General features: G+C 43.9%; 1 protein-coding gene across 1 annotated transcript; it reads right to left on the bottom strand.

Moving 5' to 3' along the window:
- Positions 1-563: 563 nt before the first annotated feature.
- On the bottom strand, positions 564-13444 carry LOC110071745 (microtubule-associated protein 1 light chain 3 alpha). Its single transcript, XM_020779393.3, has 4 exons — positions 13300-13444; positions 11690-11745; positions 8321-8427; positions 564-6937 (listed from the first exon to the last, which is right to left on the bottom strand). The coding sequence occupies exons 1-4, from the start codon at positions 13436-13438 to the stop codon at positions 6754-6756; spliced, it is 486 nt and encodes a 161-aa protein (XP_020635052.3). The 5' UTR covers positions 13439-13444; the 3' UTR covers positions 564-6753.
- Positions 13445-15260: the final 1816 nt, after the last annotated feature.

Below are 15260 nucleotides of genomic sequence, written 5' to 3'. Positions count from 1 at the left end.
TCAGTAATGTATTCATGCTGAAAATTCCAGCTCGTTCTAGGACTGCTCTGTTTGGAACTTTGTCCTGCCAGGTGATGCCAAAAATCCGTCGGAGGCAACGCATACACTATTATTGTAGTACTGTCCATTTGGTTAATTTCTTGTATTAACTAGGGATGAGAATTGTCTTCAGACAAATGTGCCAAAAAGACCAAGTTGGGAGTATCTGTGCAATTTTTGCGGTGACCAGGGAGCAGAGTAAAGAGCTTGGGATAAAGCAACACCCCCATCTATACATCAGCAATTTCATGTAGTTTTGAGGTGAAATGAAAGGCTTGTGTTGTCACTGCTGGCTAGGATTCATATTAGAACATTTTCTTTTCTTTTTCTTTCCCACCTAGCTTAGTACGTTGATTTATTATTAAGACTGTGTGTGAGAGAGATCAGAATGTATGTGCTACTGCTGGTCTTTCTCTTTTCCTCCCCACTTTTTTACTTGATGGTGTCATAATACAAATTCCTCTCCATGTTGGCTTTTGCAGCATTGCTAAAGAGGATGCCTGTGGGAAGAAGTATAATCTCTCTCTCTCTCTCTCTCTCTCTCTCTCTCTCTCTCTCTCTCTCTCTCTCTCTCTCTCTCTCTCTCTCTCTCTCTCTCTGTGTGTGTGTGTGTGTGTGTGTGTGTGTGTGTGTGTGTGTGTGTGTGTGTGTGTGTGTGTGTGTGTGTGTGTGTGTGTGTGTGTGTGTGTGTGTGTGTGTGTGTTAGTGTTAAAAACCTTCCACATCTCTGTCTCAACTCCATACCAAGTCTGGGGGTCCCCACTTACAGGAATGGGAAATGGCTTTTGTGACTATCTGGAAATGCCCCCAAATGTCACAAATCTGAACAATGATTAGGCCAGAGTGTCTCAAAAGAGGGAGACTGCAAGTCAGGCAGCAATAGTGTGTCCCCTTACTCATGCACTGACTGGCTTGTGGGGTGAGGACAATGCAGATCAGTACTATTAGCTATCTTTAATTATATGACTTGCCTGTGTGGGTCTCTGATACCACTCAAGTAGAAGCTATTTGTTTTCACCCAAACCATAATGCACTAAGTGATGGGTAACCTCACATCAGAAGCAGGAATGAGAGATTTCCATCAAGCATGATTTTTCTAATTTTACAGCCACCCCTGAAGGGCTGCATTCCCAAAAGAGTGGGGCTGAAGGGCATGGCCAAAGAGGATACTATGCCTGTTTAATTTCATTAAATTATAATTATCAGATTAAATACCCTGGTTAAGTATTCCAAGGACTGTTACAACAAGCTTCTGTTAGTTGAAAAACTGAATGAAGTGAAAAATGTTTTTTTGAAACTGAAAAATGGTCCTTGTTTCTTCTTCTGGCTGATTTTTTTTTTTTTTAAAGTTGGGTTACAAAAATCCCCTTCTGTCCCCTAAGGAGTATTTCAGGAATTGGTGCCAGTTTGAGGGGTCCAGAAAACTGGTGCAGATTCCCAGATACTGCTTGGAGGGCACAGGGGACTTTTTGGGCCTGCTTTTCCCAAAAGCCTTTTTAAAACAAATGTTTGGGGTGTGAGGGTCCCACAGGAGCAGGAGCTGTGTATTACTCCTGTTTGGTTTACAGAGATGGAGAAAGATAATTCAGTCTGTTTTGGCTGAGGTGAAACCTGATGGCTCAAAAGCAGATGCCACAGTCTTGGAACATTACCTCAGCTCATATCCTGACACTGGAAAATCTGGATAATTTTTGGACTTCCTTGTTTCTCCCCTCACCCCATCAAGCTCCTCTATGTCCAGCCTTTGATACCATCTTTGGACTTGAAAGTCCATCTGTTTCTAATAAAGATATTACCTGCCCTCATTTTAGGATTTTGCACAAAACCCACATGGTTTCCCCCCCCCTCTTCCTTTTATTTTTAATTAGATTTCTTAAAACCCTGAGGGTGGAAGATAACATCTTACCAGATGCATTGCTCTGATTTTCTCTCATGCAGGAAGAGTCGTGCCTCTTCTAACACATTGCTTAATGCAAAACATCTGTCTCTTGTCTAAAAATGCAAAGCAGGCTTAAGCAAAGCATGAGTGGATGGGTAGGGAGCAGACTCCAGAATGATAATTCAAGTGGCGGACTATTGCTATCTCAACCACAGTTTCACAGACTTCTGGTTATAGATGAATGGTTCCTAACCTTGGGTCCCTGGATGTTCTTGGACAATAACTCCCAGAAATCCTGGCCAGCGTAGCTAGTGATGAAGGCTTCTGGGAATTGCAGTCCAAGAATTTCCGGATATCCCAGTTAGAGAACCACTATTAAAATGTTTGTCCTTCTCTGAGCTTAAGCTCATCTACGAAAGCCAGACTCGGGGTTGTTGTGTCAGGATGGGTAAGAAAGTATTCCACATACTTGGGACAGTTTTTCACCACCAAGCAGGTACCCAACTGCGAAAGCAGAACAAAGAGCTAATTTACATCTCAATGAATTGCCCCCCAAAAGTTGCATACTCTGTGCACATTTCTCATGATTTGGAGAGGAAAATAGTCACGGGACACACTTTTTTCTTGGGGAACCTACAGTCTGAAAAACCAGCCTTGACTGGGGCACCAAGTCCTGTAAGTTACATGATTTATACCCCAAATCTAGTGGTACCCCTGTGGTCAGGGCAGAATTTTTCATCCATTGACCAGATGCCAAGGTGGACAGGGTTTCTGCTCCTTGAACAATTGGGCAGAATAAGTCAGTTGCGTAGGTGTTTCTCCTCACGCAACTATCTGGACTAAAGGAGCTACTTGGATGAGTAGTGAAATGTTTCAACCTAATAAGAAAGAAGTCCAGTTGCCAGGACTCAATGCCCAGATAACCTCACCTGGATGACTGAGAATCTTCACAGATGTATTCTCATGCAATTATTAAAAATCCCTTTTGACCCAGTGATTAATGGTGCACAAGCTCTGTCCTCTTTGGTATCATCTGCCCATCCAAATTCTTTGTGAGCATCAGATGCTGGAGAAGAACAGGAGCAGGCAGCTACTGCTGATGTGTGGGATGTGCACATTTTACCAGAGCATCTGGCTGTCAGAAAACAAACACTGAATTAACATGGGATTTGGTGTGATCAAACGAAACAACTTTCATAACAGCAACCTAGGAAAAGGGCAGGGGAGGGATAAGATGATAAAGCATATGTTTCCCCAGAAAAAAAAAACCCTTAGTCTGACATTGCCACAGCTTTGACAGGCATGGGTTCACTGAAAGCTAGCAGAGTGTCCCTGATTAAGAGCTTGGGCATTAGCACAGCGGGCTTGTACTCAAAGCCTCTTTCACTGGCAAATCTTCCCACCTGGCCCCAGCTCACATGCTGGTGGCTGTTCTGTGGGCAATATGAAGCAGGATAACATGAGTATTGCTCAGATCCCCTCAGATGAAGGCTAGAAAATGTAATCACTTAACAGATGGGACAATGGCTAGATACCCAGTGGTTTACAACCTTTGGGCTTCTATATATATTTTTGGACTTCAGCTCCCAGAAGCTCTTGCTGACATTGTCAGTGGTCAGGAATTCTGGGAGTTAAAGTCAAATAATCTGGAGGGGCAGAAGTCAAGAACCCCTGGGTTAAAATGCATTACAAATTATTAGGAATGGGAGAAGTAATCAGTTCTGTTTTCTCCTGTGTTTAGACCTTTCAGACCTCAAATTCTGTGTGTCCCAAATATGTGAGTTAAAAATGTTGGGAACTATTTCTTCAACAATCATCCAAAAAGACAATTTCAGCCATAGGGGTCAGCCAAATTTAAGAAGTACCCGAGACCGTTATTCCTTGCATGGAGAGAACTACGTATGTTGTGCTACCACTGAAGTTGAGGAAATTCTCAGAAGAATTAAAAAGTCATGGCAACCATCATTCAGTATGAACCTGGTTGAAAACACCAGGATTCAAACCCTTATTTTTAAAAGTTAGAAGTGAAGTAGTCAAAGCCCTAGATGGGCAAATCTGTCTGTCTGTATTTATTCTATGTTTCATTTCTCTCTCTCTCTCCCGTATTCTTTCTTGAAGGTAGCAGGAAAAGAGGAAGAGGGATTGACTCCCTAAAGGGACCCACCGGCTTGAGTTTGCAAGAGCTGAGCAGGACTGCTGACGACAGGATATTTGGGAGATCACTCATTCATAGGGTGGCCATACGTCAGAAGTGTCTTGATGGCACATAACAACATATTTTTTCTATTCCAAATACGAATAAGTGCGTGAATTTGCAGGGAATTCTTACCAAAATGCCTTGACACCAAATTGTTTCCTATTCTATTCTAGGGCATGTGGGGAGGGCTTTTGGATAGATGTCCTAACGAAGGAGGAATGGACAATAGGTAGCTTGGGATCTTTTCTTTGATCCTTAGATGATTCACAGTGGATCAACACCAGCTTTTAGCTCCAACTGGTTTAACGATGGCAACAACAAAAGTCCTGGCCCCCGCCAAACCCACACACAAATTAAGCTGCAGGTATCCAGAAAGCTTAGGACGAAACCAGTAGTAAGTGTACCTGCAAAAGAATTGATGTGAACATGCTGCTGGTCTAGTGTATAAAACAAGTGCATGAAACCCGGGGTCCAGTAGTTCTTTGTTTGCTTGCTTGAACTACTGTGTTGCATCAGCTCCAGCTGGGTTTCTGAGTTTCCCATTCAAAGCGCTAATGAAGACTGCATAAAACTAATGTCTGCCAACTGCTGTTTTATACAGTATAAGGATGGCCAAGACTTCACCTTCAGTTTGGTTTTGAAAACCCTACCAACAGTTACTAAAGTCTTTGTGTTGGGGTGGCATGAAAATTAGAAATCCAGCGAGGGAGAAAACAAAACTGACAGGTTTCCCCATTCCACGTTCTGCTGGGAAAAGCTTTAAATCAGTGGTTCTTAACCTTTGTTACTCAGGTGTTTTTGAACTGCAACTCCCAGAAACCCCAGCCAGCAGAGCTGATGGTGAAGCCTTCTGGGAGTTGCAGTCCAAAAACATCTGAGTAACAAAGGTTAATAACCAGTGCTTTAAATCAGTGGTCCCCAACCTTGGGCCTCCAGATGTTCTTGGACTTCAACTCCCAGAAATCCTGGCCAGCAGAGGTGGTGGTGAAGGCTTCTGGGAATTGTAGTCCAAGAACATCTGGAGGCCCAAGGTTGGGGACTACTGCTTTAAACGACAGAAAATACTGTGAGGTTTTTACAACCTTGCATGCTGCCTGTGGTTGGAGAGATTGGGAGGGACTTTTCTGGGGCAATGGTCAATCTCTTGGCACTAACCAATCATTCATTCCCACCTCTGAATTCAAAGTGCCCCGCCTCTCTGCTAAATGTTCCTTTCCCTTTCTTTAGTCTGCTGTAAGTAAATTTGTTTGATGTTGATCTGTTCACAAATGTAAGTAACAAAGCATTTTTTATTCTTTCTCTTAAAAATGTAAGAGAGTGAGTTACTGATCTCTTGAGTGCCAGTTAATGAGAAAGGGGTGAACTTGTAACTATTCTCATCTGTGTAAATCTGTGTACTTCTATTCTATAGCAAAAGGAATTATGCCGGAATTCCAAAAAAACTGCAACAGAAAATGCAGCAAGGGCAGAGCCTGGAAACCTTACTTTTTTGGACCAAATGGAAAGGATTTGAACCGGCCTTCCCTGACTCATCACTTTCTGGATGTCTTGGATTAATACAGTCCCCATGATTTCTTGTCTGGGCTGGAAAATGCAGATTATCAGTGTTACATGTCAACCAGATGTGTGGTTCAAGGCTAGGGCGACCCACTATGGCCCTCCAGATGTTGCTGGACTACAATTCTCCACAACCCTAGCCAGCATAGTCAAAGGTGAGGGACGTTAGAAGCTGAACATTTGTGGGGCCATGCATTAACCTTATTGAGGCCCCAGAGACATCTACATTCAGCACTGTTTCCCGCTATACATAACAAGCAATAGGTTCTCAGAAGGGTTTGGTTACAGCCCTTCTCATTTGAAGCCTTTCAGATTCTATGGAGGCTGCAAATGCCTTTGAATTTTCTTAAGAGAGAGACCAGAAACCTCCCCATCTTAACCTCTTCTTTTGAAACGACAATAGACCAAATAGCCCAGTGTCTTTTAGAAATCCTTCCTTCTCAAGAGGCATGGGGGGAGGGGAGGGAGATGATAAAAATAAAATAAAGAGGCCTGTTCGGCTCAGATGAGTACAATTGTGTCCCTTTATTTCTTTATTGGACTCTTAAGGGGGAAAGATATTTTTTTTAAAAAAAGGAGAAGAGAGAGTTGTCCTAACCGAATCACTGTGCAGTTAAGATTTCTATAAGTGGAACTCAGCAGATCTATTAGGGCCAATCAGTTTTGTTAAAAAGAGAATAGACAAAATTTCTCAGTGCAAAACATGAAGTGAAGCTCTTTTATATACATAAAAAGAGAGAAGGGGGTGGGGGAAAAGCTGGATAAAAAGAATAAGCTGCAGTGGATTAATGTGACGACCCTGCAGAGTTTATAAGGAGGTCTCTAACCTCTGAAAGCATCCCATGGTCCAGGAGTCCTTTCAGGCAGATAATAATGCAAGGTAGTTAAGCTGCTTCAGGGACAAAGCTACCACCAACACAGATTCTGGCCCTTTGTGACTAATCTCCCTGCGCCATTCTCACACAAAAGGGTTTTTCTTCTTCTTCAAGATCCTGGTCATAATAACTGCATCTCACAAAAGGGAACAGAGCAGGATGGACTTCCAAGGGGTACCCAGGACCCTCCCATCGCCAGAATGGCATCACGGATCTTTGCCAAGGCCACCTTGACCGAACATCTCCTGGGAAGCGTAGGTCAGGTACAGGAAGCCATCTTCGTCCTTGTTGTCACGGTAAACCTCGGCGACGGTCAGGCTCAAGCAGGGCAAGCTTTTGCTGTCCACCAGCAGGTAGAAAGCTTGTGTGGCCGTGAGGGATAGGCGGGTTCTGGGAAAGGGAACAAAGGCATGTTCTAGTTAAAGTCAATGAGGAGAGAAGAGGACTGGTAGCTGGCATGGTGTTTAGCTAGACCGGAGGCGAGTCAATGCTGTCATGGAACCAAAGCTTGTAGGGTCCATCATGGCCAGACTTCTGATTTGCAAAGACAATAAGATTGCATGCCGTCTTGCCTCAGGCTTTCCATGGTGGCAGTTCTCAATGGGGAGAGAGAGGGAGGGAGAAAGAGAGAGAGAGATCCTTCCCTACTGTAAGGCAAAATATTTCTGGAGTGGTGTTGTGGTGTTGAATGGGCATTTCGGATCTATTAGCTTGACAAAAGACCTGTTCCTGAAGGATAGAACTGGTCCATTATATGAATCAAAAGATCTATCTTCCTGTTTAGACTAGAAGAGGGAATTTCTTCAGTGCTGCTTGAGTTTGATGATTGCAGCAGGAGCTTGTCTCTTGTTGCATAACTTGCAAAATACTGTACCTTGTTTTGTGACTTCTCTTCAGGCCATAAACACATTTTTTGATGGCAAGGCTGATTCCTCAGACCCTAAAGACCGCCTGAATCATGTCTCTTAAACACCGATGGCCGAGATCCTCTTGCCATTTAGCTTAGGTTTGCATAACATATCGCAGACAAAGTGTCTGGGCACATCCGAGTCATGTGCTTGGGCACACCTCTGATTGTTCAAATGGGACACACCCTGCCCCCTTGTCAATTAGCTACAATTGGCCACAGAAAATTACCTAAACCTTACATTAAGATCAATAGGATCTCATTGTGGTTTTAGATTGGGTGATGGAATACTTGTATGTGTATCCCTGGGGAGTCCAGTCCCTTCCCTAAGAACTGGCCCATCCACTTATGAGTCACCATGTGGCACATGTGGCGAGCAGCATCCCATTTGCACCAGTCATGGAAGTAGCCCAGCTGGCACTTTCCTGCCTCTCTGCACTGCTTACCATTCAGCAGCTGAGCGTGGAAATTTGTCATCCTGCCTCCTTGCTGGATGGGTCAGCAGCATGGGAAGCACCAGCTGGACTACTTCCACAATTGGTGCCACGGTAATGCTGCTGGCCACGTGAGCTGCACGGCAACCCATAAGTAAATGTGCAGGTTCGGAGGGACTGGACTTCCCTGCCACCTGTGTCCACAATATTCATATTCGTATCCCCAGGAATACGAATATCCCATCTCTATGATTATGACATATAGTTTAGCCTTAAATGTGCACAGACAAAGAGACATCAACACAATCACTTCTCATCTATTATCAGCTGAACTGGGAGAAAACTTCTGTGGGTATTATGTTATCAGAGAAAAATGCACTAATGCCTTTCTCCTGCAACCCATTTTTGTAATAGCTGAAAATCCCTTCCTACCTCAGTGTGAAGATAAACTGAGATACGGATATATCTTCTGACACTAAGAATTTGATCCTGTCCAACCTGGGGAGGCTCTTCTCCTTCCGGTAACGCTCCACCACTACCTGTGAGTAGGAAAGCAAGGTACAGGTTGAAGGCACACAGGATAAGAGGCTCCGATGACTGCAGGAAGTGTAGAGTAAGCAACCCACTAGATATCAATGAACTGTCATCATCTATACCTCACCATTGCCCTTGCTGTTTGGGGCCAATGGGGACTAGAGTCCACCAAGATCTAGAAGGCCACAGGTTCCCTAACCTAGCACTATAGGATAGCCATACCTTATTTTCTAGTATGGGCAGCTCATGACCAACCGGGGCCCCCAAAATCATTGGGTAGAGGCATCCCTCTGCAGGGTCCACAAACCTTCCTTGTCTTATAAAGCAGTGGTTATTAACCTTGGGTTTCTCAGGTGTTTTTGGACTGCAACTCCCAGAAGCCTTTGCCACCAGCTGTGCTGGCTGGGATTTCTGGGAGTTGCAGTTCAAAAACACTTGAGTAATACAAGGTTAAAAACCACTGTTATAAAGTACCAGTACAAGCTAAACGGCATATTTTTGGTCCCTCTCTCATATAGGTCTGTGGCATTTGTGTACTTGTCATCACATCTGCAACAATCCTGCATATCCACTGTAGTGTTTTGACTTTTATATTACAGGCTTGTGGGAGACAGAATGAGGTTTGGTGGATTTCCAAAGCTATTCTCAACAAGATGATAGAACACAAATTTATAAAAGGACGGGCTCCTGTGCCTTTAATATCTACATCAAAGAGGAAATTTAAGCCCATGTTTATTTAAATGGCAAGCTATACCTGCTGAAAATTTCCCCTCTCTTCCCCCCCCGCCAGCTATATATAGGGGGGCAGAGGTTAGAGATGCAGATGAGATTGGTAGGTGACCACATCTCTGTCTTTGTATAGCTTAATTGACTACATAATGAATCTAAAGGTTTCTTATTGATTGCATTTCTATAACACTCAATATTCCAAAGCTATCTGGGTTGTTTCACAAAGTCAAGGCTAAAACCATGAAACAGCAAACATTACAAAACATTGTAAAGATCTGAGACAAGTTCAAATAGCTCTTGATCAAGTCCCATCAAAGGAAGGAGATACAAAGCGATTGAAACCTCTCTCAGAAACAGAAGCTTTAATCCACTTGAAGCTTCATGCAGATGCTATGAAAACATGGGAAGAGATTCCCTGTCCTTGTGCTGGCAATACACCAAGCCAAGATGCCATAACCTCTGAGGACTTGAACAGTTGGTTCAGTGGTTTCTGCTGGTTCATCCTTTGGACAAACAGGTGTTTAGTGCTTTCCAGCCCTGCCTCCTCTGCTGGTAGACACCAACTCAGAGGCAGCACCCAGAGGAGGTGGAGCAGAGACGCTGAGTGTGGCCTCTGAGTGGGCACCTGCCAGGGGAGGCAGGGCTGGGAACTACCAAAACACCTGCTTGTCCGAAGAACAAAATGGCAAACAACTGCGGAATTGGCCATTTTCTCCCATCTCTGTTTGGGATGTATAACCACAATCTTCCACATATGGATGGACTGTCGGTCCCTCAATATCTACAGAAATTGTAGGCATTAAGATAACATCTGGAGGGCCACACTTACTCTTACCTATATCAATAAGCAGGCACAGAAGACATAGGGAATCTTTGACTTGCCAGGCTTTGTTAGAGTACAAGCCCCATCACCTTATGGCCTCTGGTTTTGCGGTCCATTAGGCTTTGGAGAGGGCACCCCAAAGAACTGCATCTCCAACAAAGAGCTAGGCCTCCCAAGAAGCACTAGAGCAATTTCCTTCTTGTACAGCAGTGGTCCCGAACCTTGGGCCTCCAGATGTTCTTGGACTTCAACTCCCAGAAATCTTGGCCAGCAGAGGTGGTGGTGAAGGCTTCTGGGAATTGTAGTCCAAGAACACCTGGAGGCCCAAGGTTGGTGACCACTGCTGTACAGGACATAAGCCTGAGACAGCCTGGAAGACATGCCTGGTTCCAGGGGAGTGAAGTGTCAACATTATATTTAGCTTTATTGCTTTGCATTTTATTTCCCTCCTCCCTTTATTTTGTAGACCAAGGAGTTCCCAGCTATGAGGTAGGATTAAAGTGTCATATTATAATAGATAAATATGATGATGATATTTCACTTCCATAGGAAAACTGTAGTAGAAGATACCAGCCTGCCTTTAATTGATCACCCACAGCTTCCTGATAAAGATGTTGCCTCAGGAAGACCAGAACTGGCAAGCATGTGCTTTAGCCCTGTTATTGGACTGCCAACTCCCATCAGCCTGTAGCCAGCACAGTCAGTGGTGTAGGATGATGGCAGATATAGTTTAGGAACAGCTGAGGGGCACACGTCCCCCAGTTCTGATTGAGTAACAGTGAGGCACTTCCTGAAGGCAGAAACTTCAAGAAATGCAAGTTGAAACCCCTGTTTGGTTAAGAAGGCCACTGGATGCCTGGACCCATCACCTTCTCTTAATATACCTCACAGGCATATTTGTGGGCAAATAAAACTGGAATACTCTTGCATCATACTTAACATTCCTTCAGAAAATGGGTGCGGCTGCTCCAACTATCTGACCCCCACTTGTGTTTACAGTGAGATGGACTCAATGAAAACTTTCAGGGGTTTTGGATTACCTCTCCTATAATCCTCGACCACTACGATGGCCGAAGCAGATGCTCAAAAATGCCTGGAGGCTACCAGCTTGCCAACCCTGTTTCCCGACTTTAACCCCTTGATATTATTGGACTGCAGCTCCCAAAAATTCTCAGCCAACATGAGCATGACTGTGTCGATTCTGAGCGTTGTAGTGGTTAACTTGTAGGGTGGTTAACTTTTAAATTTTAAATTAAATTATTTTAATTAAATAGTATTCCACATGAGCAGCAGGATTTATTAATATCAATGTTTTAATGATTGTTTTTAATATAGGATATTATTATAATATTGCCTATTTTTTAATGGTTTTAATGTTTTTAAAGTTTTTATATTGTTGTATGCTGCTCAGAGACCACTGGTAGCTAAAAAATCTTGTAAATAAATAAATAAATTTTACACAGTAAAATCTAGAATTGGGCAGCTGTGGCCCTCCAGATGTTGTTGGGTTATAGTTCGCATCAGGGCTACCTAGGAAAGGGAAATTAAAGGTGCTACAGTCCACCTAGAGAGCCAGAATCCCCCACTCCTGCCTACAGTTTTCATAAGTGGTGGCAACAAGGAGGTCAAGACTGTGCTCTTGTATTCCCAAGCAAAACAAAGCAAAAACCAGCTAGCCTTTTCTTCCAAGGTAAGAGTGAATAAAGGAGTTTTACCGGGATCTTGTTTGGATACCTTGCCCGAATGTCACTTGCTTCATGCATCCGAGTTGCTAAAAACAGGGAAAAGTCAGAAGTCAGTTGGTGTAAAGACTGGGACAATGTGAAATCCCCAGAATCTCAGTTGAGGAAGAGGCCATCACTCTTGAGATATACCCTACCAACGCTGAATCCTTTCTCCTCCCTGTGACACTGGAACATTGCTTGGCATCCACTAAGTCAGTGGTTCTTAACCTTGGGTTACTCAGGTGCTTTTGAACTGCAACTCCCAGAAATCCCAGCCAGCACAGCTGGTGGTGAAGGCTTCTGGGAGTTGCAGTCCAAAAACACCTGAGTAACCCAAGGCTAAGAACCACTGCACTAAGTAATTGTGTCAACCCAAGGGTCTCTACAAAAGCCTTGCTTCACCAGCAGAGTGTAAGAATGAGTAGATCTGAACATGCTTTCACGACAGAAGGATAACCAGCTTGCTGCAAATGCAGGAGAGAGAGGAAAAGCTGGTCTTGATAATTTAGAAAGGGTTAAGAACACCCTGGAATTTTCCCTAGTATGAGTACAACATAAAGATTTGAAATGCATTTTCAACACCTTCATGTTAGACAGAGAAGCACATCCAGTATCAAAGCCAAAAGGCCAGGAAATGCTTTTGCCTTTTAACTCTGGCTTGCCATACAGCTGTTATAAGAGCCAGCACAGAGTGCAGTGGTGTTTTGTAATCAATTACCTTTTTTGGGTAATTACTAATGCATAACAAAGTTCCCTTAGCACCTGTGAACTTAATGAAGGATAACTTTATTCCTTTGCATGGCAACTTCAAACTATATTTGTTTTTATGCTGGGGTGGGGGGGGTTACATTATCACTATCACCTGATTCAAGTACTGAGTCAGGCTCTTTGGTAGGTGTTGAAGTAACAGCATTTAGACTTTTTTAAAAAAGAAGTAACTAAAAGCAGCGAATTTAGTTCCTTGGAGAAACAGAAAGGAGATTCTTTTAAAAAATGCACTTGGATGCTTTTCAGGTCTTGAAACAACACTTGTTACTAATTACTTTTAGTAAACTACAGCTCAAACACCACCCAAGCAGCTGCAATTCCCTCCAAAAGCTGGAGAGAGAGAGAGCACTGGATTTTCCTAGCAATAATATAATCAGTATCTGCTATTTATGTCATAATACAAAGTCTCTAGGGCCTTAGTGGGCAATTAAGTCCCAATTGCCTGGCAAAAGTCCTCCTCCTGGCAGCAATAAGAACTGATAGTTCTAATTGGTCATTAGGGATGAAGACCCTGCTGCCTGCAGATTTAAACTGCCCATGAAGGCATGGTTGTGAAAACCTGCAGAGTAACAGCCGCTCTGCAGAATTTACCCCTACACCACTGGACCCAACATCAATGTCTACTCATGTTGTTTCTCCACACTTTAAAGGATCCACATGCCAATATTTCCCACAATGCTGCTGGGCAACAGTCATCAGAATGCAGACGGTTTGGGAAGAGGTGAGACATTATAGCACAAAGGAAAGAAGGAAGGAAGATCAGAATGTCAAATATAGAGTGAAAGAAGTTCCTTCTACCACCCATCACCTGGCACGACCCTCAGTACTTTTACCTAAATTTTTCCTCTGCTTGAAGGGGCGAAAGTCACTTTGACTCCTTTGCATCTCTGGAAGAACAGTCAATAACAAAACAAACCACACCCTAGAAGAAAGACAAGAACCTCCAACCAACCTCTTCAGTTGCCTCTGCATAATATAAGCTCACCTGTTCAGGACTAGGGGGTGGAGCTTTCCTGAGGCAGAATGATTGGCACCTGGTTCTGGAACTGAAAGTAAGTACAGTTACAGGAGGGGAAGCCTACAGTGCTGCACAGTGTGTTGGGGTAAATTCCCTTTGCTGGTGGCATTGGGGTGGAATGGCTAGAGCAGGTGGGTGAGTTGGCCTTCCAGCTGTTCCTGGACTCTGGCTCTTCCATACTTGGCTAGTTTGGCTGGGGCTAATGGGAGTTGTAGTCCAACAGCACAGGGAAATCCACAGGTTGCCCTTCCTGGCTATGCATATTTGTTGAAAGCTGCAATTCAGTCCTAGCATTCAATTCTCAGAAGTGCAGCTGAATTCAGTGGGGCTTACTCTGAGTAAATGTATTTACAAATGCAGACTTAAGGAGACTTCTCTGATTTACAAACATGCTTCATACCTGCAGCAGCAAATGCAGGCTACTCTGGAGTACAATACAGTAAATGCTTGCTTTGATCCAAATAGCAAAACAGGGGAGAGTCTATCAATGTGGAGCCACCAGCAGCTTGTAATTAGAACAGATAGAACAAGCAGCAGAGTGTTTTTCTTTGCAGTTGTAGCAAGCTGGCAGCTGTGATGTCAATGCAGGATATGCTCAGCCCATAGGGCAGGGGGTGGGAAGCTTGCCAGCATCCAGGTTGTGCTACATGAGGACTCTGATCCCTCCTGATCATTGGCCAAGGTGGTTGGAGAGCATGGCAGTTGGAGTCCAGCAACATCTGCAGGGCCATAGTATTCCCAGTAGAGATGGGCGTATTTGTATTCGTATGCGAATACAAATACCCCTGCACAGGTGGAGATAGCAAGCCTCCGGCCCCATGGGGACAGACAGTCCACTCACCAATGTGCTAATGCCGTGGGTTTTGCGCTCCCATCCTGTCGTGCTGGAGATCGTGTTCAACTCAGCGACCTTATGCTGCACAACTAGAGGAATTCACCAGGAATTCAAAACCTTGCAACTTTTCTTCCAACCTTGCCGAGCCCGATGCAGTACCACTTCCAGCTCCAATAGCATTGGGCATGGTCTTGCATAAAGGAAGGCATCAAAATCTAAACAAGGCTTAGTAAGCAATAGTAATTATTGAAGGGTGGCTGCTAATCATGTCAGTCCTCATAGCTTCACCATGAAGGGGAGTCCAAAAATCCATATCAACAAACAAGTTCTAGTAGTTTTAACCTCTGCCAGGGGCAGTTCTCTTACCAGATTGGCAGATCCTAATTGCCAATCTACCCTCAAAATATTTTAAATCATAAAAGAGTTAGCTCACAATAGGAAAATCCATGTTGCGTGGAAAATCCATTTGTCCTCCAGTTTTTGTGAGGATTTCAGCAAAGATCAGAAGGAACGGGGAAGTAAGGTGGAGAGTTCATGTCATCATCCTTGTTAATTAAAAGAAAACCTTAGTGTTTTGACTTTATCAGCCAGTGGTCCCCAGATGTTCTTGGACTAAAACTCCCAGAAGCCTTCGCCGCTTGCTGTGCTGGGCCACGATTGGGAGACTTGTATTATAAGCCCTCATTCTGGGAACTAGGTTGCTCTCGAAGTGGGTAACTACTGCTATAAGCGCTCATTCTGCCACACTCTTGGCGCATCTGCTACTCTAGGTCTAATTATTTGGAAAAAAAGGGCCACTCTATTGATTCTCTGAGTAGTCATGCCAGGTTCTGTCAAGCATCGATACTATGAGAGAAGAGAAAGGTTCTTAATGAAATCCACGACCCCTGTGTTATGATACCTCCCCCCCCCATTCTTTTAGCCCTGATCCTAGCAAAATC

Source organism: Pogona vitticeps, chromosome 2, assembly GCF_051106095.1.
Source record: "Pogona vitticeps strain Pit_001003342236 chromosome 2, PviZW2.1, whole genome shotgun sequence".
In the NCBI taxonomy this organism is placed as follows: domain Eukaryota; kingdom Metazoa; phylum Chordata; class Lepidosauria; order Squamata; family Agamidae; genus Pogona; species Pogona vitticeps.
Note: the sequence above shows the minus strand (reverse complement) of the source record. Positions and strands in the feature narration are given on the sequence as shown.